Below are 22,217 nucleotides of genomic sequence, written 5' to 3' on the forward strand. Positions count from 1 at the left end.
AATCACTATCAGTCTTAAATAGTACTCATAAAGAAACAGATCAATCCTTTTTTTCTATCATTTTAAAATACACATTGCACCATCTAACAACTGAATCTGTCACCATCCAGTTCTAAAACACTCACCCAGAATAGCTACCACAATGTCATCTTTGAGGATTTCGATGGAGCCTCTGGATAAGAAATAAAGTGCAGTGAGAACATCCCCACAGTGAACCAGGGTGTCTCCTGGAGGTGCATGGGTGGTCTTGAACTTCATTGCCAAAGCTCTAAGGCAACCTTTACTTGCCCCCCGAAAGGCTTTGCAGTTTTGCAGCAAAGTCTGGTTGAGGTGTAGACAAATATCAGCTTGTAAACATTCTGGGAAACCCTTTAGGACCTGAAGAAAAAACATAAAGAGTTTCATACTACCAGTGCACAGGGTACATCCACTTGAAATAAAGTATATTTCTTGCTCCCAGAACTGCAGGTGTAGTCATTGTCACACGAGTTCTTACAATGCTTCTACCTCGCCAACCTTAATGAATATTTGGTTTGCTAAACATGTCAGAATTTTAACTCAAATACTTGTTCTCTGAATTAACTGCAGGCATTCAGACTCAACACAAATGCTGTCTCATTAAAATGTGATGCCGATGTTTCACACTGCTTCTCATTCCCTGAATTATGTGAGGTAGCATCATACTGTGCACATATATAATGCAATGTGACAATTAATAAGACATAACTAATGAGAGGCGGTACAGCTAGGAAGACAACCTTTTGAAGGAATCTCAAGTCAATTTGGATTGCTATCTCTGGTATACATTTTAATTATAATTAGTAAAAATAATGATCCTGAAATAGCCATGGCATTTGTAAATGTCATATACAAGAGAGTGCTCTTAGCTAACAGTACGTGGAATATTTATGTTTCATATGCACACTATTAATACTAAATATTTTGATAAGCACTGAAAATAGAGAAAGGGAAGGATAACAGCAAACATACTTTAAAAGTATAGTTCTGTTTTCAGAAATGGAAATCGTGCCAGAGTTTACAATGCAAACATAAAGCTTCTAACAGCACTACTGTTTTGACAACTTATTCAGTAACTGATTTAAAACTTGTAGAAGAAATTAAATAATAACTTGTGACAAGTGCTACTCAGTTTAAACAGAATAAAATTGTATATTATTTTATAAAAATCCCCAGGATATGGGCCAAAGACACTCAACTCTTACTTCTCTTTGTGTGTCTCAGTTATCTTGGGTGTCGTATCTAGATTTTAATTCTCATGTTGACTGTCCTCTGTCATTAAAAATAAATCCATTTAAATATGCTTTGGAGTAGAGGGAGGAGGCAGCACATAGTACCTAATAACGCAATTTTAGGATTTCCTAACCTTTGGGTCAACCTTGCTATTTCTGTCCGATAAAGCTAAAAATAATCATGAATCATTTGTACAGATAATTGAAATGTATATGGTCCATAGGAGAACTTCAACTTAGATCATATTTGAGTTACCTTACACTTATTTCTATTTTACATGTTAAAGCTGCCACAGGTCTACTGCATCTGTAGGACCACTGTGTGATGCAATTGGTCAGACCAGTTGTGGTATCAAACAAACGGATCAATTAGAGACCTAAAACATGGCAGCCACTATCTGCAATCTTCTTTCCTTCATGGTAACGTCACCCATAGAAATGGGTCAAGGGTGTTTTAGAAGAAAACTCACAGAACATGAGTTCTGGTCATGAATTTGCCACAGGATGACACTTGTGCAAGTCACTTGATCTATCTGTGTTTCTTTACCAGAGAATAAGAGCTTTTACAATTTTGAAAATTGCCGTAAGTTACCAATGCATAGTGTGCCAATTGCTAGATACCGCTTACCCAGCTCCAAATATCTGTAGGAATTCAGACATTTGTCCCGAAGTTTCTGTATTACCTGGCTCAGACCTGAAAGAAATGAGCCTTCCTCTGAGTTCCTGGGCACTCATCTGAACCTCTGTCTTTAAATCTCCCTTTCAGACTTTGTCTACATGACTGGACTTCTGCCAGATTTCCTGCATGGATGGAAGACCTCTCCAAAATGATAACTTGCCTAGTCTTTGCCCATTTTTGCTTTGGGGGGGCTAGTGGATCTTTCTGCACTCTGTCAGATCCTACACAATCCAGCTCCTCTCCTAGAGCCAACCCTCTGGTACGTCACCGATCCCTCCTACATGGGATTCTTTGGCAAGTTATGCTAGACTAGAATTGAGTGATGTTTGTATACGGTTTTCTGAAATGGGACCACTTTATGTGGAGGTGTTACAGTAGGAAAAACCCCAGTTCACTGGTCTTCCTGCACACTTTTCCTCCCTGAAGCCCATTGTTGTGGTCTTGGCATGATTTTCAGATGTCCCCAACCAGGTAAAAATGTAAAGGGCCTCACACCAAGTAACAAGTTAGACATGTTTATTTTTCTCCTAAGATTTCGCTTATTTATAATAAGGCACAAAAAGACATTTTATATTTCACATAAATGGGGAACTAGCACTTCTACTATAATAGTTGGAATGAGATTATTGAGCTTATAGCTGCTATTTCTGGCATTTTCCTGAAGTTCCTCCATTACACTTTCTGACTATAGCTTGCTTATAAAAGGAAAAACTGTGCATGTGTGTGTGCGTGCACACGTGTACACAGGTGTGTATGCATGCTTTGAATTGGAAGGTACAGATAAGATAGACACAGGGACTACTCATTTCTCTGAGCACATTAGATGCGCTATGGATTCAGACAGGCATGAGCTGAAGTTCTAGTTCCATCACTTACTAGTTGGGACTTTGGTTGATTCAATTCAATTTCTTGAGATTCAGTTTCTTCAATTGTAAAAATAATTAATAATATCTACCTCACAGGGTTGTGCTCACGATTAAATGTGATAATGTATGTAAATCATCCTATCCATTGTAGATGTGCCATAGACAGTTTATTTCCGACTCTTTTTTGTCATATATATTTGTTGTTCCTGAAGAGCTGGTAAATTATCTTTAGCCAGAAATTGAGATATGCAACATCCAGTGTATTCTCCTTGGTCTCTGGTGAATAGAAAATTCACCACTAACTTTTGTGTAACTAATTGTCTCAACAGAGCTTAAGACTTCTTTTTTTCTCTCCTCTTTCTAACTTCTGTTTCCTGTTTCTGACTTGTGTTAAATGTTTTGGCTTACTTGCACTTAGGTTTTCACTGTGAGTGTTCTTAAATTCTTTTTGAGAGTAGGCATTTACTAAATTAATATAAATATGTTATTGAAATTCCGATATTCTTAGAAACACTCAGAAGACCATGAAAGGCTCTTGGGAAAGTCTTTCAACTTCATTCTACTCTCTTCTCAAGTGTCCTTGTTAAGTGTCATTTTCCTAGCATTTATCCTATCAGATGTGACACCCACTGGAAAGACTGGTCTCAAGTTGGAGGTACCATAGAGTTTCATGGAGAAGTCTTTGCTTGTCCACAGAGAAGATACACACCTGTTAGCATGAAGGACTTGTCCAGATTAAGGAATTGTCCTGTGGGGTTAGTCCTTCACTGACTTTCTTGATTTTCTTAAGTCAGTTATGTAGATCACTCAAGTAAAATTCCATAGAAGTTAATATTTAGTAATTGAATGTCTTACTAGCCCAGAGATTTAAATGTCATACATAAGTCAGCAGCTTATGTATGAATCTGGGGCATGCCTAAGTAAAGAGACTTTATAAAAGCAGAGTTAAAAGACAGAAACACTAGAGAAATAGAGGTAGAAGAACACTGGAAAGAGTGAGGAGAATGGGGTAGGTTTAAATAGTAGTCATTGGAGACACCTATTTCCATTGGTCCCAGCAGTGTTCCCTTCCTTACTTCCTACTGATTCATTGTACTTTTATTTGTCAGTTTTAGTTCCTCTGCTAAATTCCCTGACACAGAACTTCCTCATTTAACACTCAAATATTGGCATTTTTACCAGGCCTAAAAGATCTGGTAGTAAAGGGTAGCTATGTCAAACACACAGGTACAAACTAAGACACAAGCTGGCTTTGTGATTGTTAAAATTATTTCTACTCCACGCAATATAACCTTCTCTGTCAAGTTCTGAAGCTCTGAGGGTACACAGCACCTTTCACTGTGTATCTTGAGTCATTATTTATTGAGTTAATTAGATTTCAAAGACCAAGGAACATCACAGAGAATCAAGTTCATGGCCTGCAGCTTGGAAAAGTAGCTCTCACTCTTTTAGCAAATATGTAATAAGTATCTACCCTGTACCAGGCACTCTACTGGGTATAGAAGCATAACTATGAAAACACACACACACACACACACACACACACACACACACACAAAATAAACAAACAAAACAACAACAAAAAACATGTTCTGAAAATATCCCTGAAAATTTACCTAAAGCCCAGATTTAAGTGCCCAGATTAAAAAATATATATATATTTTATATATATATAAATTATATAAATATATATATAAATTATATAAATATATAATATATTTATATAAATATATAAAATATATATATATTCAGAATTTCCCATTGTTTGCTCTGCATGGACATTTATAGCACACATTTGGACATTTATAATAGACATTTATAATACCAATGGTTGTTCAAATGAACCCTCAAAATACAGTTAGTTAATTAGGTGAATGAAAAGCTCTCATTTAACTTTTCTAATATTTGCAGTTATGAGGGATTTTTTAAACTTTCTGATGCTCCAGAAAATTTTTTCAAGGCTAATAAAAATCTCATGTCTTTTTTATGGTATAAGGTCACTTGAATATTTTACAAATGTAAGGTTATCTCCCCTTTACTTCACTTTATGTGAATAAAACTCTTTGGGATCCTCAAATTATGTAAGACAAATGAGACATTCATTCTTTTGAGTTTGAAATGCTTTCTGTGATTGTTAAAAGCAATCAACCCATAGTTTAGTATCAAAGGACCCAAAGTTTAAGGGCATTCAAACAAGGATAACCCAACAATTACAAAATACAATAGCATGATCAAATCAAACTAAAACTCTGAAGAATCACACAAAGAGCAAAAATGGAAATAACTATTCCATTGTAGGCACCTATCAAACATGATTAAATATTAATTCAGAGTATTTAACTTTACACTAAACTTCTCTCAAATGTGAATTTGCTGACACACACCTAATGGAATAAATACTACAATACTGTTAATATTTGCAATTATGCAGTGTGTGAAGTCAAATTTCTTCCACACTGAGCAATGAATACAAAATTTAGAAAGGAATGGTGGCTGAGGTTAAAATAAACCTGCAATTTCTGATTTGATATGAATGTGCCCATCAAAATGACATTAGTCTCATTTTCTTTTTAGTAAGCAGATCTTAAATTAAACTTTTATACTTAGGTCAATAAAAACAATTATAGTACCTAATTTATGTATTGGGGTTTCAGTGAAAAACAAGTTTGGCTTAAGTCTATGACAGATTATAATTAGAAAAATGTGTCCAGGGCTTCCATCAGTGGAGTCTAAGAAAACAGATATTAATGAATATTAATTAAGATGATTATTGTCTTTTATATGAAACTATTATATCATCCTTCAGGGTGAGGGACTGCTGTCCATTGGATTTTGCTCTGGAAAAAGTTCTCTTGTAATCATACTTCAATACAACTTTGTCTTTTAACAGTAACTATATGTCTGGTGGGTAGGGCAGGTGACGTATAGTCTTAAAGCCACATTCTCTTCCCCATCCAGAAGTTCAAGGCTTCCCTTTATTCTATGAGTCTCCATGGTCCTGGCCTCACTCCTATGTGATTAAAGGAAGGTAGAGGTTGCAAGAGAGAAATGTAGTTAGTTCCTCAATCAACTTTTACTTGGATGCTGATAGGTAAGGATTTTCAAATTAAGTTAAATATTCACAATATACTCTATTATTCCTTCCTCAAATTTAAGATACATGATTCAATGTTTGCTGTTTATTAGGCTGGACTGCCAAATACTCTTTTATGGTGGGTATATTGTCTAAATTCTGTTAGAAGAAATCAACAATGGAGTTTTTTTTATGAAGATGTTCTCCAGACACCATCTATAGTGTTTTAAACCCTCTATGTGCTCTGGAAAGAATCACAATGTATTTTCTTATAGATATCCTCTATCCAGATAATATTGGAAAGTTGGTTTATGTTGTAATGAATGCATTTGTATTTGTTTCACTTAGCATAGCTGCAGAGAGGAACATTCCTAAAGGCAGGCTGAAAAGAGCACCGTTGAAGAAGACAGTCTGTGTCAAATGATTCCCCTAAACAGCAAATTAATCTTATGAACAAGTTTGGTAACTATGATAACTCACATTAGGAAATTTTCTGAGGGGCTTCTCTGGTTCATTAAATACACTTAGATCTTGACAAATTAGGATTAATCAAAACACAAATTAGCACTCCCCTTGAAACACTAATCCTCAAGTGTGATTATCAAATAGAAGATGCAGGCAATATATTAAATCTTAAATCTCTGCCCTTAAGACTTTATAGCATTTTCTGATTCTGATAGAATCACTGTTTGCCATGTGGGCATTCAGCATTTGATAAATCCTTACCACTTACAAGATACTGAACCTTGCTTTTGTTGTTTCTAGAAACTCATGCATTCCCTAATTTTGAGGTCATCCCAGATCATGTTATTGCTATGGTTATGGTTTATCATTAAGGAATAGGAAACATATATTTTTCATCTTTCCTTGGAGATTACATGTTTAATACTTCATGTTTACCCACTGATCATGAAAAGTGGATTGTTTTAGGAGTTATAAACATTCAAGTGTATGCAGCTGTGGTCTGAAGCTCAAACTGCTTTGCTATCTGCTTTCTTATTTTACCTTCATGTGACTAATGAGAATAAGGAATTATTTTATTGTATAAGGATACCATATCTGGCCAGATTGTTGGCAAAGCAAAGTATCCTGCAATCCATGATAGGGGGCTTTATAAACCTTGAGAAAATTAACTAATTTTAAAAATGTAACTTTTCCACATTTGTCATGTCACATGGTTACATCATTTAGAAACAAAATCATGAACAGAACACAAACGTGCCACACACAGACAGGGAAACCAGTGTCATAAATCCTGAACCACTTTTGATACAAGTAATGATTCCTTGAAAAATGAAACAGTTTTCCCTCCTGCTTCTTCTCCTTGCCTCTCTCAGTTAACAGCATGATATGTGAGATGCGTCTTTGCTTCCAGAAGGACAACTTTAAACTGACTCCGATTAAGTCAGGGCCAAGGATGAGGTGGAGTGTGGGTAATGATGAGTAGGCAGAAAGGATTTATTGCTTTTACATCCATGTCCTTGTTACCCAGATTCTGGAGTTCTGACTCAGCAGAAGACTGATTATTTTTATTTTATTTTTTTTTTTAAAGGTGCATTAAGATGTATGCAGTGAAATCTCAAGGGAAACCCACGGAACCCACTAGGTTTTCTTAAGGTAACAGGAGGAACCTGGATACTGAGAACAATTGCAGGACCTTCCCCTGAACCCAACTCCTTGAGAGAGGGAGCGAGGGCAGGCATTAACAGAATAAATTACAGTGGGGTCTATTGGATGCTTTGAAAACACTTCTTCCAAAATGGATGAATTGTAAATGACCTGAGCTTGCTCACAAAGAAAGGAAAAGGGAGTGCAGCCTGCCAGGTAATGAAAAGAGTGATTTAAGTACCACCCTATAATTGATATGCTGTCTTGAACTTAAACCTAGTTTTGTTTCCAGAAACCTTTCTCATGTGATAATATTTTAGAATCAAATGTTTTGATTCAACTTTATATAAAGCATAGAGAGTGGTGATTACCTCATCTTTTATATGTGAAAGCTTAAATATAAATGCATTAGGGATTTTATTTGTGGAGGAACTAAGACTTCAGACTTAGTCTAGGGTTCCTTCAACTATTTGACTTACCACAGCTGTCCATTACACTGGATTTCTAAAGTTGCGTCTAATGTGGTGACAAAACGTTCCCCATTCATTTCATTTATTGGTTTTTATCAATAATTAACAAAGAGTAGAAATGTAGCATAAATGTCATTTTCACTCTGTACCAGTTAGGGTATTTGTTCCTTCGAATGGTTAGGGTCAGACAACAATTCCAATTGTTTCCTAGAAAAAGTGATGACTATATCAGCAACTACCAAACTTTTCACAAAATAGGAGAAGCTCTCAAAATAGCAGAAGTTCTCTTCCTCCACCTATCTGATTCCTCTTCTGTAAAATGTATTGATTCTTGCTACCCCGGCACTCTAATAAATGTTTCAGATATTGTTCCTACACATTTCTACGTCTGCCAACTGAATTTTAGACCAGCTGTGCGTGTTCTGAAATCTATTTATGCCAGCTGTACTTGTTAGTGGAATCATGTAACTTAACCATGTTGCACATAAAATAATAAAATATGTGTAAAACAAGAGAGCAGTTTCCTTCATCCCCATGAAAAAAAAAAAGCTAAATGCTTTGGAAAGACTTCATAAAGATGAGTCATCTTAAAAATTGCAACTACAGATTGTTTTTACATTAAGTGTATGTGCTTAAACATTTATAAAAGTAGAAATGTTATATAGTCCATTAACTCTGACTATAATCCAAAAAGTTTTAAAAATTATTAAAACATGACCAGAAAATCAGAAATACATGGATATTAAGAACCACACTTTATGATAACCTTTGGATCAAAGAAGAAATAATGCAGAAAGCAATAAAAGGAGAACAAGTCATACCAAAACCGATGCAACCACAGAAAAGCTTGCATTGAAAGGAAAATGTACAGTCTTAATGCCTTCGGTATTACAGAAGAAAGACTCCAACAATAAAAGACCTTAATACAATCTTGAAAATAATAGACCATTCCAAAGGAATAAAAAATGGGGAATTAATGAGGGCAAACTCTGGAAATAAAAAGAATAGTGGCAAGTATAAATTAATGCAAAGGCTAGTTCCTTGAACAACATCCAATGAAATTCATAAATCTTTTGAAAGCCTGCTAAAGGAAAGTAGAGAGAACAAAACATACAAGTTTAGGAATGAGAAGGCAGATGTACCTGCTGATACAGAAAAGACTGGGTTAGAAGAGAACCCTACATGCCATTTTACAACTCTGAAAGCCTAGATGAAATGGACGAATGCTTCACAAAACAAACATTACCATATTGGCCAAGGAAGAAAAAGAGTAAATAAATACCTAGTAGAGTTGAAATGGTGATTAAAGACCTATATGAAAACCTCCAGGACCACATGGTTTTACAGATAATTTCTTTCTAACATTAAAAGAACATATAAGTGTATGCCATATCAAAATAGAGGCAAAATTCTAAATAATTTACTATCCAACAGAATCAAAAAAGAATAAAAAACTCAGTGACCAAGTAGCGTGTATTTCAGGAATGCAAAGATATTTTAAAAGTATTAGTCTTAATGGTGAAGTTATTTTTATTGAAGTCAGCTATCCCTATTCAAAATTGTTTTGGAAGATCTAGTGAACTAAAAATCATAATACATAGTATTTAAAAAGAGAGAATGAATTTCTTTCTTTTTGATGCTGATATAACTGCACACCTAGAATATCCAACATAAATGCTCAAGGAAAATCCTCCAAAACCCCAAACCAAACCAAATTACATTAAACTAAGAAAAAGTCCTATCAAAACAATGTAGGGAATGTACTAGGTTGCTGTAAAGAAGATAGTTTGACTCCTTATTATCTATACACAGGCAAAAATGGAAATGTGTAATATATGTCATTTGTTTGACTATGCTGTACAAAGTTGAAGAATAAATTTAATAGCAAAGATAAGAATTTCTTAAAAAATTTTTTTTAATGTTTATTTACTTTTGAGCGAGAAAGAGAGACAGAGTGGGCGTGGGGGACAGGCAGAAAGAGAGGGAGACACAGAATCCCAAGCTGGCTCCAGGCTCTGAGCTGTCAGCGCATAGCCCGACCCAGGGCTCCAAACCACGAACCGTGAGATCATGACCTGAGCCGAAGTCAGACGCTTAACTGACTGAGCCACCCAGGCGCCCCCATACATTCTTTTCTTTTTTTAATGTTTATTTATGTATTTTGAGAGACAGAGTCTCTGCACTGTCAGCACAGAGCATGATGTGGGGCTCAATCTCACAAACTGTGAGATCATGATCTGAACTGAAATCAAGAGATGGACACTCAACTGACTGAACCACCCAGGAGCCCCAAATTATATACATTCTTGACATTGTTGGTAAATCTTGATATTGGTTACAATTTCCGACTCTCATTAGCCAGATCTGACAATCTCATCTTTGGATTATCTCAAATGTCAATGTGGACTTTGTTGTAATTGAATGAAAACAGTCATATATCTTATCTGGAAGAATAAGAACTCTCAAGTAGCCAGGGAAAATAAGAAAAACAAGATTAGTTAGGGTTGACCTACTTTGTCAGATATTAAAGCATAGTATAAAGTCACTAAGTACAAATTATTATATTGCCATAGGAATGAACAAATAGAGCCAATTTGAAAGTAAAGATACGTATACCAATTATATCTGACAATTTAATGTTTAAATAAGATGGTATTTTGAATCACAAGAAAAATAATGACTTATTTACATTCTACCTTCTATTCAGATAAAGAAAATAATCTACAAAGTTACATTTCAAACAGAATATAGAATTTTCTTTCTAATCACACAACAAAATTTACAAGCAAATCTGGCACACTACTTGTATAATCCATATGTTTCATAGGACCTTTGAAAATCAGGACAAGATCTCTGAACTATATAAGTTGACTAACTGGACCATATTTAAAATAATTTTTAAAAAAAAAAAACATTTTTAAATCTGTAAGATATTTTTAACAAAATCAACATATTGAAAAGAGATTAGAAACAAATTGCAATATAGATGACAGACAAAACACTATTATCTATAATTCACAGAGATTTCTTATAAAATAAGAAAAAGGTAACCAAAAAACTATGCAAAAATGCTACGTATAGGTAATTTATAGAGGAAACATCTTGATTAACCATACATGCTTTATTATAATGCTGTGACCTCAGTGTTTTGTGTCTATTGTTCAATATGAAGCACTGGTCATTGACAAAGCAGACGAAATTAGAGTCAGATTCTGGGCTAAAGTGCCCATCTTAAAATACGACTAACACCCCAATTTCCTGGCATCCACACATAGTGATTCCACTGTTAGAACAAGCTGAGGGTGGGGCGCCTGTGTGGCTCTGTTGGGTGAGCGTCCCTCTTGGTTTTGGCTCAGGTCATAATCTCACAGGTCCCGAGATGGAGCCCTGCGACCAGCTCTGCGCTCATGGCGCAGAGCCTGCCTGGGATTCTATCTCTTTCCTCTCTCCCTGTCCCTCCTCTGCTTGTGTGCACTGTCTCTCTCTCAAAATAAATTCATAAACCAAACCAAACCAAAAAAAACAAAAAACAAAAAACAAAACCAAGATGAGGGCTAGTAGAAATGGAGCTCTATGATTCAAATACAAGAATTATACCTGCACAGAATGAACCTTTGACTTATCTTCTCACCCTGGTTAGGTGTTTCTAGCTACTGATATGTTTCAGTTCTGTGGTGGTGTAAAGCATTGTGATCTAAGAAGATTCCAGTGGAGTGGGAAAAAAATGAACTGCAGCACTTATATAAATGATTTAGCACAGCTCCAGAGTATGAAAATGTACTATCTTAGGTGCTGGAGCCTGAATAAGAATGATTCTTATCAGTTCTTAAATTGAGTGTAGACTTCTGGGGGTGACCCGCCTGACCAATAGGAGCCCCAAGATGCAAACAAAAAGAGGTTTTTAAGGCACATCTGCTATAAAAGAGGCAAGGATTATATATTTTTTCCACTCACGCTCATCCACACGGATAGCATAATGGGTAAACCAAGAAAACAATTAAAAAATATGTCAATTCCTTAAGTACTACTGCCTTAAGACTATAAGAACAATTGAACTGGATGAACTTACTCTTGTTTGTTTTTACCCCTAAAAACTGATATAAAAAAAACTCTGACATCTGTTTGGATGTATATTAAAAAAATAAATTAAAAAAAAAAACACCTAAACTCTGACATAGTGGGTGGACTATTTACATATCCATTTCTTTCTTTCTTTCTTTTGTTTTTTTTTTTTTACACATCCATTTCAATATAAATTTCCAGGTTCCTGCAATGTCTCAGATAATTCTCCCACTAAAGAAAATACTGGACTTTATTTTGTGAGAAATTGTGAATGGCTTGATTTCATTAAGTTTGATAAATGCTGAATTACTCTGATATTTGAATTAAAAGTGACTTAAAGTCATATTTACAGAATGTTGTAAAGCTAAATTTTGATGTCTTTCTGTAATTTTTTAAATTATAGGCTAAATCTGTGTTGAATAGTAAGTGACCTCAAACTGAATGGAGTTTGAATTACTCCTGTGCTTCTAGGACTCCAGAGAAAGTGTTTGGAAACGCATCACATGCTCCCGCAGGAGAAGTTGCACTCTAGAGTCCTGTTTGAATAGTACCATTATTTCAAAGAGCTAAAAAAAATTGGACACATCATTTCCACTATCCTATTGTTGGGAGAAGAACATTATTAATGAACGGAAGAACTGCAATACGTTCACTGCCTCAGTGTGGTGTTTTTGCAATGACTGTTTTTTCATGCATAAAGCCCCAGGCCACATTGTCATTTCCCGTGGTTCAGGAACCACCAAAGATAAAATCCCACTGTTAAGAGCTCCCTTTGCACAGAAGCAGCATGGTGCCAGCCGTAAATAAGTCCTTCTTGATAACAGTTGGAGACAAGGATGAAGTGACCATAATCATTTGTGAAACATGATGGAGCACATACCATTTGGGACACGAAAATACCAGATGCCTGTCTGAAGTCTGCTATTGTGCATGTCAGGGGTTCCAGATGGTACTTACTGTTCTATGTGCTATTTTTGAGACTTTAGAGTAAGTAGCTTGGTAAAAAATAGGAAAGACATGCACCTTGCCCTTTCTAAAGCACATATGGTTCAGGTACTGGCTACACTAGGCAAGCACGTGTGTTAGGAGATTTCTTGCTAGCGAGAAACTTTGCTGCCTACATAGTTTCTGTAGAGCCAGGCAGTTTCTGTTAACTAATCAGCATGCAGATGAAAACATCTTCTAAAGTACATTGTAGACAGCTATTTTAATACAACTCCTAAATAGTACCTAGGTATTTCCTTACAGAAAACTAAAAGATGTCTCACCAGTCCTGATGGGATGAGCCCTTGGGTGTTGTAAGTGATGAATCACGATATTCTACTTACTGCTGAAGCCAAGACTATACTGTATGTTAACTAACTTGAGAATAAAAAATAAATAAATAAATATAAAAAAAAATAAAATAAATGCAGGTTTTTGCCACTCTCCATGCCCCATTTTCAAATGTGTGAATTTACTCGCTAGTCTGTGTAGAGAAGCAACATGTTTTTTTTTTTTCAAATTCGGCAATATCTGCAATGCTTTTTGCAGGCTGACTGCTGGTTTTGAAACTATGCTTTTTTGTTAAGAATATTACCGGTCAAACAAAAAAAAAATATCAATGCAAACTATACACCAATGTGAAAATTGTGTTGTGCTATTGGTATCTTTAAATGTAAGTGATTTTCTTCTCTAAAGAATTCCTAGAATCCTTGCCTGCTAGAGGGGTAAATATGAGGCCACCGTATTTTTAATCATGTTTTTAAACTTTATGACTAAAGAATCAAAGGTTTTCCATTGAACCTATTTATCAACTTGGCTGCATAAAGGATCCTTAGAAAAAGTTAAAGGGGGATGAAAACAATATGGTAAAAACAAGCCATGCTGTTCTGTGTATTTTGCTTAACATTTCCAATGGGGTTTAATGTCACAAGGACTGTTTCTATATGAGTGGCTGACTTGCACAGGACTGAAAGAGCTCATCATTACCTTTCACTATGGTGTATCAAAATAGACTGAGTGGAGGAGATTTATATAAAGGTCTGGCATAGATGAAGTCATTTCAGTTAGCATAGAGAATGGGTACAACAAAGTGTTCGATGGCGTAGAGTTAGATCATGGATGCAGAAATAATCAGTATTTGTAGTTAACAATTAAGTAGAGAGTAGTCAGCAGTCAGTAGTAGTCGTAGGTAGGTAGTAGTTAGTACTTAAGGTCAATAGGTAGAGTTAACAAATGATTCTCTGAGGGATAGCAGAGGAGCTGGAGAAGAGCTGTTGAAGGAAACCAGATTTTCACTAAGATGCTTCTTAGACATCACATCAACTCCAAGGAGTAAGAATTTCTATTAAACAATATGCTTATTATTTATTTGTCTCTTCTCCATTTTGATTGGCTTTGTTTGTTTGGGCTATTATAAATGAATGATTTGTCACTCCGAGTCCTATTTTGGTTCTAAGCATTTTTAGCCTACTCAGTTGACTCTTGAATGAGATCCCTAAAAGTTCTCCCTGCTTCTTCAACTCTTCTCCTATTTTATACCTCCTTCTTTCTGAGGACTTAATTTACCCTCTGCTTAATCAAGGAGATTGGACCATGTGGTGCTAATACCATTGAGTTTTCTCCTTTTCTCCTCAAAGTCAGTGCCTTTACCCTTTTTCTTTTTGTACCTGCCTGTCTTTAAGGAAAACTTGTCTGTCTACCCTGCTGAAACATTCATCCCTCTTCCTAGGTTCTCATTCCAACTCCTTTCTATGTCTCTTTCTCAAAAATTTCTCCATTAATACCTCAGGATAAAAAAAAAATGTCAGTTGCTCTCTTTCTTCCTAAAATAAATTAAACAAAGTGGTTTCTGCACTACCTGCCTTAATTTTCTCTTGTGCTTCCCCACATATGGGACTCAATTCCTGTCCTAGTGTTTACCTGAAATGGTTCCCTTCTGTTCTCTGTCATCGACAATTCACCATAAAAGAGAACCAGAAGCTCACTACAGATAGCAAGGGAGCAGGCAGCAGGTAGGTTTGAATCTCCATCTTTAAGCAGAAAATCTCCCATAGTAATTGTTGTATATGTTTAGCATATTTGAGTTCTGGTGCTTTAAAAACATTTGACGATGACAAGTTTCATGAAATTACAGAGAGGTTAAGTGACTTGTCCAAGATGAGTGGCAAATTGAAGAGCTGGTATTTAGGTCTTCTGAATGCCTATTCTTATTTTTTTATATTATTAGGCATAACTAGGGGGGCATTTTTAAGATAAGAAATAAAATTCTCCCTCAGTTGTTCATAAAGGATTGTCTTCCATGTCAATATAATTTTAAATTATGAAGTCGTTTCTGTCATGAATGATTTATTTCCCTCCCTCCAGGATGATGTATAGAGCCTGGTCACATGGCCAGGCCCTTGTGTGTAATATGAAGAAATTTGACTCTATATTGACTTTCAGTTCTTGACAATGTTGTAACTAAAATCAATGTGGGATAATGTCAGAAAGTTTCAGACTGGGTCAGAGGACAGCTTTCAATTTGGGAAAATCCTTGAGATACCCTTTCTCAATCTTAATCTGAGAAAGTATCTCCTCTTCCTAACTGGTCAAATTTGGAGGAGTAGAAGGGAGAGAGTTTTTCAGAATTGACCTATAGACATTTTTGAAAAAATTGTCATTATTCCTAAGCTTGACATCAGATACAAAAGAACACTATCCTTTCTTTAATTTCATTATCTTGACTCTTTTCCCTTTGTACTCTGAACCATTTGGTTCCATTGAAAGGGAGCCCATAAATGTCCCCAGAATACTTTTGGTTCTGGAATATTGTGACAATAGCTATTTCACAAAAAGCAAAAGATCCAGGGAATAAGAAATATGGCTGCACATTTTAGGCCTATTTCCTATGTTTTGAGTTCTGTCAAGGAATCCCATGTTTTGGATTATGAAAAATAATTTTGAGTCAGTTAATACATGTAATTGGAAACCTTATACCTCATTTTGACATGGTTGGACAGTAAAAAAAAAATGACCTGAAATGTTTCACGAGAAACTACGTCTAAGGTTGTGCTTAAATGAAATAACGTGAAATGCTGATGTAAAATACACCAGTTTGATGTACTTTATGTATCACAATACATAAATTTAAATCACTTTAAATTATTATTAAATTACTATTTGGTTAACAATAAACTAACAAGACACGGGGATTATAAGAATGTGGTTTTAGAGGTAAAAAAACCACTTTGTTTTTTTTTTAACCTCTCAATAGTCTAAGAGTACAGTTACTTTTCTCTAACTTTGTTTTGTTTTTTGCACATTGTGTGTAACAAGCAGGCATCTTCCACTTGCTGAGTTTTCAGTTATCTTGCACTTTGATTTTTTTACTCACTTTGCAGTCACAAGATGAGAAATGTAGACACTGTGTACAAACAAGAAGTTCGTGCAAAGTCAAGCTCTCAAAACCACATGCAAGACTCAGTGGCACATGGTTTCGAGCTTACACACTCCAGGATCATGTAATTACAGGCATGCAGATGGAAGGAAAGTAAAGCACCTACATCATGAAAATAGAGGATGATGAAAGAGAATGACATTTTCTTTATGACAATTATCTAATGCAAACCGTATACCCATAACCTTTATCAGAGTGGAGGAAGGAGCAGATAAGTAACTTTTTGTGGGGAGGGGGAAACTGTATATAAATATTACTAGAGGTCAAGTTCTTGTTAAACTTAAGGATTTCTATTCTGTACTTGGCCTCTTCCAGGTTATCTTCTCCAGGTCCTTGCTTTGTATTTCCTTTGCTACATCATGCAAAAAAGATCAGAACTAACATTGGAAATCACTTAACAAGCTCTAAACCTGACAGATAACAAGGGTGTTCTCCACAATTTACACGAGAATTAAATTGGATATAAATACCTCCTGTTCTTACCGGTGGGTGTTGTGATTCCATGTATTAAGGTGTGAAGCAGACAGGAAAGAGATAAATCTTTCATAAGTACATTGTAAATAGGCAAGTGGTATATAAACCATATTCATAGGTAATAGAGTCAAACAATGAAAGCTAAATAGTTGTCAAAAAGAGACTTTATCACAAAAATGGTCACAAAACTAGTTATATGGAGAGGGGATGTACAATATATAATTGTTTTATTACTGTTAGTGAAATAATCTGGCAGTATGGAACAACAAAATTGAGTGACACGTGTTCTGATTAAAAAGTCTTGACACTGCTTCAGCCAACCCAGAGTTACAGAATCCCCAATAGTTTCTGAATGCTGGTATCTTTGTTCAACAATAATACAGATGGAAGCATCGAAAGTGATAAATTGGTAGGTGCTTTCTTATGAAATTTAAGTTATATCTTAGTGATATAAATTTATCAAATGAATTTTCTCAAGTAACTTTGGGATAATTAGAAATAACTCATGGAATTCAGTTATGCTTTTATATGAAATGTACTAATTGATTGGCTTATCAAATGTCAATTTTTATACCGGCATGTCCTTACTTCTCAGTCAAATACATCACATTTGGCTTTAATCTGCTTATCCTTACATGGCTTTCAAATTGGGCAACATTTGCCATGCCTTCTGCCCTTTGACTGCTAATTTTGAACCTTTGCTTTTTTGTCAGAATATTACCAGTCAAATAAAAAATGTCAAATTAAATTGGATAGGCTTACTTATGCAAAAATTGTATTATGCTGTTCATGTCATTAAATGTGAGTGGTTTGATTTTCTAAAGAATTCTTAGCAACAGGGTCCTTGCCCACTGGAGGAGTTGACACATGGGAGGCCATCATATTTTTAATCTTTCCTAATAGATCTGTGATATGCCATAGAATTTGGGTGTGTCACATAATTTATCTGTAGGAATCAGTCTCTGTAGCTATACAGGTAGGTCAAGAGAATGTGTGCAATTCACCTAATAATAAAAAGAGCTCTTTATGCCATGGTGATGTCCTTAATTATGTTGATTTTTAAACATTGATGGACGTGGGAGGAATTATGAAAAGTGATTGTTGATGTTGAATTTGCTTAAAAGTTATGAAGAAATCCATATTTCCTCCTTGAAAGGAAAGATGCATTAAACCAGGTACAGTAAAAGGGCACATAGTTAATTGTTGTAAATATAGAAAAATTTGTCCTTAACAGAAATATGAAACTTCCAATCATAAAATGTTTATGGCATGCTGAAGTTCCCTAACCTCTCCCACAAATCCTCAAAATGTCCTGTTTTTTTTAAAGGAATGTTAACTTTGGATTTCTGTTTGGGGGCATCAGAGTGATTGTTACTATTTACTTGTCAAATCTTAACACACATGGGTCCAACTATTTTTTTGGGTGCTGGAAGCTAGGACAAGTGCTGAAAGCCCAAATCCTATGTTAATCATGTTCTCCCTAACCAGAAGTGGGAACTCTACTACACAGTTATATCAGTTTGCATCATGTTATAATGCCTTTGCCACACAGTATAACTAGATATAGCACCATGCAATGCCATGAATTGAGAATGAGAGACTATCTCCAGGGGAGAAAATAAACATCCGAGAGGAAAACAAAAGCAAGGGGTTCAAAGCTGGTGAGACTGGCTTTCCCATTTGAACTGTAGCTATAATGCCTGAAGTACTTCCATTTTGGAAAACAGAAATACATACCATGTTCATGTCAATGCCATTGGTGTATGTCCATGCATGCTGGAAATATTCTTCAAGCCGCTGCCTCAGAGGGTTGGGGATTTGGTGAAAGCGAATGAACTCTTTTACTCGAAGCATCTGCATGTGGTACCTGGCAGTTCCCGAGTATAGTCTTTGGATAATTGCAGATACATTTCCAAAAATGCTTGCATACATTAGTGCTGGATTGGATAAAAAACAAAGTTATAGGGGAAGACTGCACTTGGGCATTTTTATATCTTGTCAGAATCTCAAGTTTGTAGATTTTTTCATGATCTCAATCCAGTTGTAAAGATTTATCACTGGCCAATGGGGAAAAAGTTAAGTTAAGCCAATATTATAAATTTTATAAATTTGATAATAAACCTGGAGAATCCAAATTCACCATGGATTCTAAATTAGAATATAAACTCAGATTGCTTACATTATCAACCTATGATCTGGAATATTGACTACAGAGATAAAATGCCTTTAAAATAAACATTTTCTTTGTAATGTAATAAGGATATATGTCACAGAGTTACCACAGATATGTTTTTCTGGAGCTGGATTAAAATGTTTATTTTTAAACTGTGACATCTCTGCCTCTCAGACTCAAACCTGACCTTTTAATATTAAAAATCTATTATAAATCTCAAGATTATTTTGAATATTTTGGTTTTGCTAAGGAATGATACATTGTTTTAAGGAACTCATACTTTCCTTATTTATTTGTATACGATTTTTAACCTATTAAAATTCAGTTTTACAGTATTTTTACATGAGAAACAGATATCTCAGGCTTGAGTATGAGGACATCATTTTATTTTTGTAGAAAAAAATAGAATATACATTTCCCTTTTGTCTGTGAGAAGAAAGAACTGCAATGAGAATCCTTGCTATACATCCAGTACTTATGTAGGATACCCTTCTAAGTGTTTTCCGGGCTAAATCTTTGTGATTTAACATAAGTTCTTTGAGTATCTTCTCTTTCTTTTTATGTTTGTATTGTTTCCAATAATCCTAAAACAGTGCTGTATTCTATACGGAAAGTCAAATCATGATACATGGACCGTATTCTGATCTCTGGGCATGTGCCAGAACCGTAGAGAGAGGGTAGCATATGTTTAAGGCACTGGGCCTGCAATATCCTGAGCACGTGGTAAAAAATGACCACAGTGTTTGATTCAATTGTATTCAACAAACACATTCCCCACCCGCCCCCCAAGAGCACAACACACTTTACAAACCTTTACTTCTATAAACCCCTTAATCGTTTTTCAAGTAGATTTTGACCAAATTCGGGTTAAGCATTTTAAAACAACTTATCTTCTTGGTCATTTGCTTAATTTTCCATCTGATCTTTGTCTCTTGGTTCATATGGCCTTGTATACCATAGATGTCTCAAGTCAGAGAATGCCATAGAGAAAGGGGTGCCCCTTTGTTTTTATCTATTTAAAGAGATGAAAGTTGGGGAGATCTATAGTGAGCCTGACCTGGGATGTGTGAAGGACAGTAATTCTCAGTAAGGTAGACAAGCTGTTTAGATTGGACCTTCCAAAGATAAAGACTCGTGCCTAATTTGAGTAAATGAGTACTTGATTAAGAAGAGAGTTAGCAATACTTGCCTGAAACTGATTCCTGTGATCCAAGGAGATTCCTGTGAAAAATGCATTTTACTCTTCCTAACTGTAGTGTCAGAAATATTTATGCATGCTGTTGTGTCTCCAAAGTATCTATCATTTTCTCAGGAAACAGTTACAGGTAGCACACATTAAGTTCATTTGATTTAATCAGGGGGACATAATCAATGCCAGTTATTTTTTTAAAATTTTTTTAATGTTTTTATTTATTTTTGAGACAGAGAGAGACAGAGCATGAGCAGGGGAGGGGCAGAAAGAGAGGGAGACACAGAATCTGAAGCAGGCTCCGGGCTCTGAGCTGTCAGCACAGAGCCCAACGCAGGGCTCGAACTCAAGGACTGTAAGATCATGACCTGAGCTGAAGTCGGACGCTTAACCAGGTGAGTCACTCAGGTGCCCCTCAATGCCAGTTATTTTATTTAAACCACATAACTACTTGGAGGCGGGTCAGGGAAAGCACTCTTAATTTGTTTGTAATACATACTATGGTTTCATTTCTACATTGTGGCTTTATCTCCATACTGCTATGAAAATGAACCAAAACATTAGTCTGGGTCATAGACAGGTATTTCCATTCATTGACAAAATGGCAAAATCTAGATTAAAAGCATGTAGTTTAATATATGAATAACATATATTTCTCTTAGGCAATTCTATGTGGTGGCTTTTTAAGTTGTAATGAAGGCACAAATTATTTTTTCTGATTTTTTTTTTTCAGGAGCAACTGGAGCCGTAAGCAAGAAAGAAGCACAACATAGTTATATTCTTTATACATTATTCGGTTAATGCTTAACAATTGGCATACGAGTCAAAAGTAAGATGGCAAATATGAATCCAAATATGAGTCAAAAGCAAGATGGTAGACTATATAAAGGCATTTCTCTCTTCAACTCAATATTTTATTTAGCTTTCCTCAATAGATAGTTGTAATTTCACCAGATGGTTTGTTTTAGGCTTGGATATTATAGAAACAAAACAGGTATATCTTAAAACTTCTTTCAGCACACCACACCTAAAATCTGATATGCTAACCAAATGAATGTATTTAGTAGGCCATTAAACATTAGCTGAAATGTACCGATAGAGCAAATACACGTTTTCTACCTAATACACAAACTTTTAAAAAGTTTTAACCTAAAAAATTAGATGTTATAGGTGTGTAATTTACATACAATAAATTAAATAGGTGTTAATGGTACAGATCAATTAATTTTTACCAATGTATACGCTGCTATAAACGCAATCAAGATATAGAACATTCCATCACCCCAAAAGATTCCCCAGCGTTCGTTGGCTGCCTGCATACTCACTTCAGAACCTAGACAACCACTAAGCTCCAATGTATGTCATTAAAGATTAGTTTGCATTTCCTAGGTTTTCATATAAATGGAATCATGATGTATACATTCATTTGTGTTGACTTCTTTTGTTCAGCATGTTTTTGAAATTAATCCTGTTGTTGTATAAATCATTAAAATGTTCTTTTCTTTTTTTTTTAATCACTGTGCAGTATCCATCCAATGGCTCTACCAGTTCAGTTCACCTCTTCTGTTGACAGAAAGCTCATTGTTTCATTTTTGGCTACTATGAGTAAAACTGCTGCGAACATTTGTGTACAAGTCTTTGTATGGGCATATACTTCCATTTCCCTTTCAAACACCTAGGAGTGGAATTGTGTGGTATGTTTAACTCTATAAGAAACCATGCGACTGTTTCTCAAACCTGTGTCAATTTATACTCCCTCCAGCAATATGTGACAGTATCAGTTGTTCCCAAACCAACAGTTGGTATTGCCAGTCTTTCATTTTAACCTTGTAGTGGCCATGTAATACCTCACTAGAGTTTTCATTTGCATTTCCTGATGACTAATGACATCTTTTCCTGCACTTATTGTCCATTAATTTATCTTCTTTTGTGAAATGTGTTTAAATCTTTTGC

The 22,217-nt window shown here is 35.4% G+C and overlaps 1 protein-coding gene across 1 annotated transcript in view; it reads right to left on the reverse strand.

Moving 5' to 3' along the window:
- Positions 1–22,217, reverse strand: part of KCNH7 (potassium voltage-gated channel subfamily H member 7) — a 95,139-nt gene that overhangs the window by 29,073 nt on the left and 43,849 nt on the right. Inside the window, exons 8-9 of the mRNA XM_032594110.1 lie at positions 18,640–18,839; positions 126–378 (exon numbers count right to left, since the gene is read on the reverse strand). Of these exons, the coding sequence (XP_032450001.1) occupies positions 126–378; positions 18,640–18,839 (453 nt within the window). The remainder of the gene's footprint in view (positions 1–125; positions 379–18,639; positions 18,840–22,217) is intronic.

Source organism: Lynx canadensis, chromosome C1, assembly GCF_007474595.2.
Source record: "Lynx canadensis isolate LIC74 chromosome C1, mLynCan4.pri.v2, whole genome shotgun sequence".
In the NCBI taxonomy this organism is placed as follows: domain Eukaryota; kingdom Metazoa; phylum Chordata; class Mammalia; order Carnivora; family Felidae; genus Lynx; species Lynx canadensis.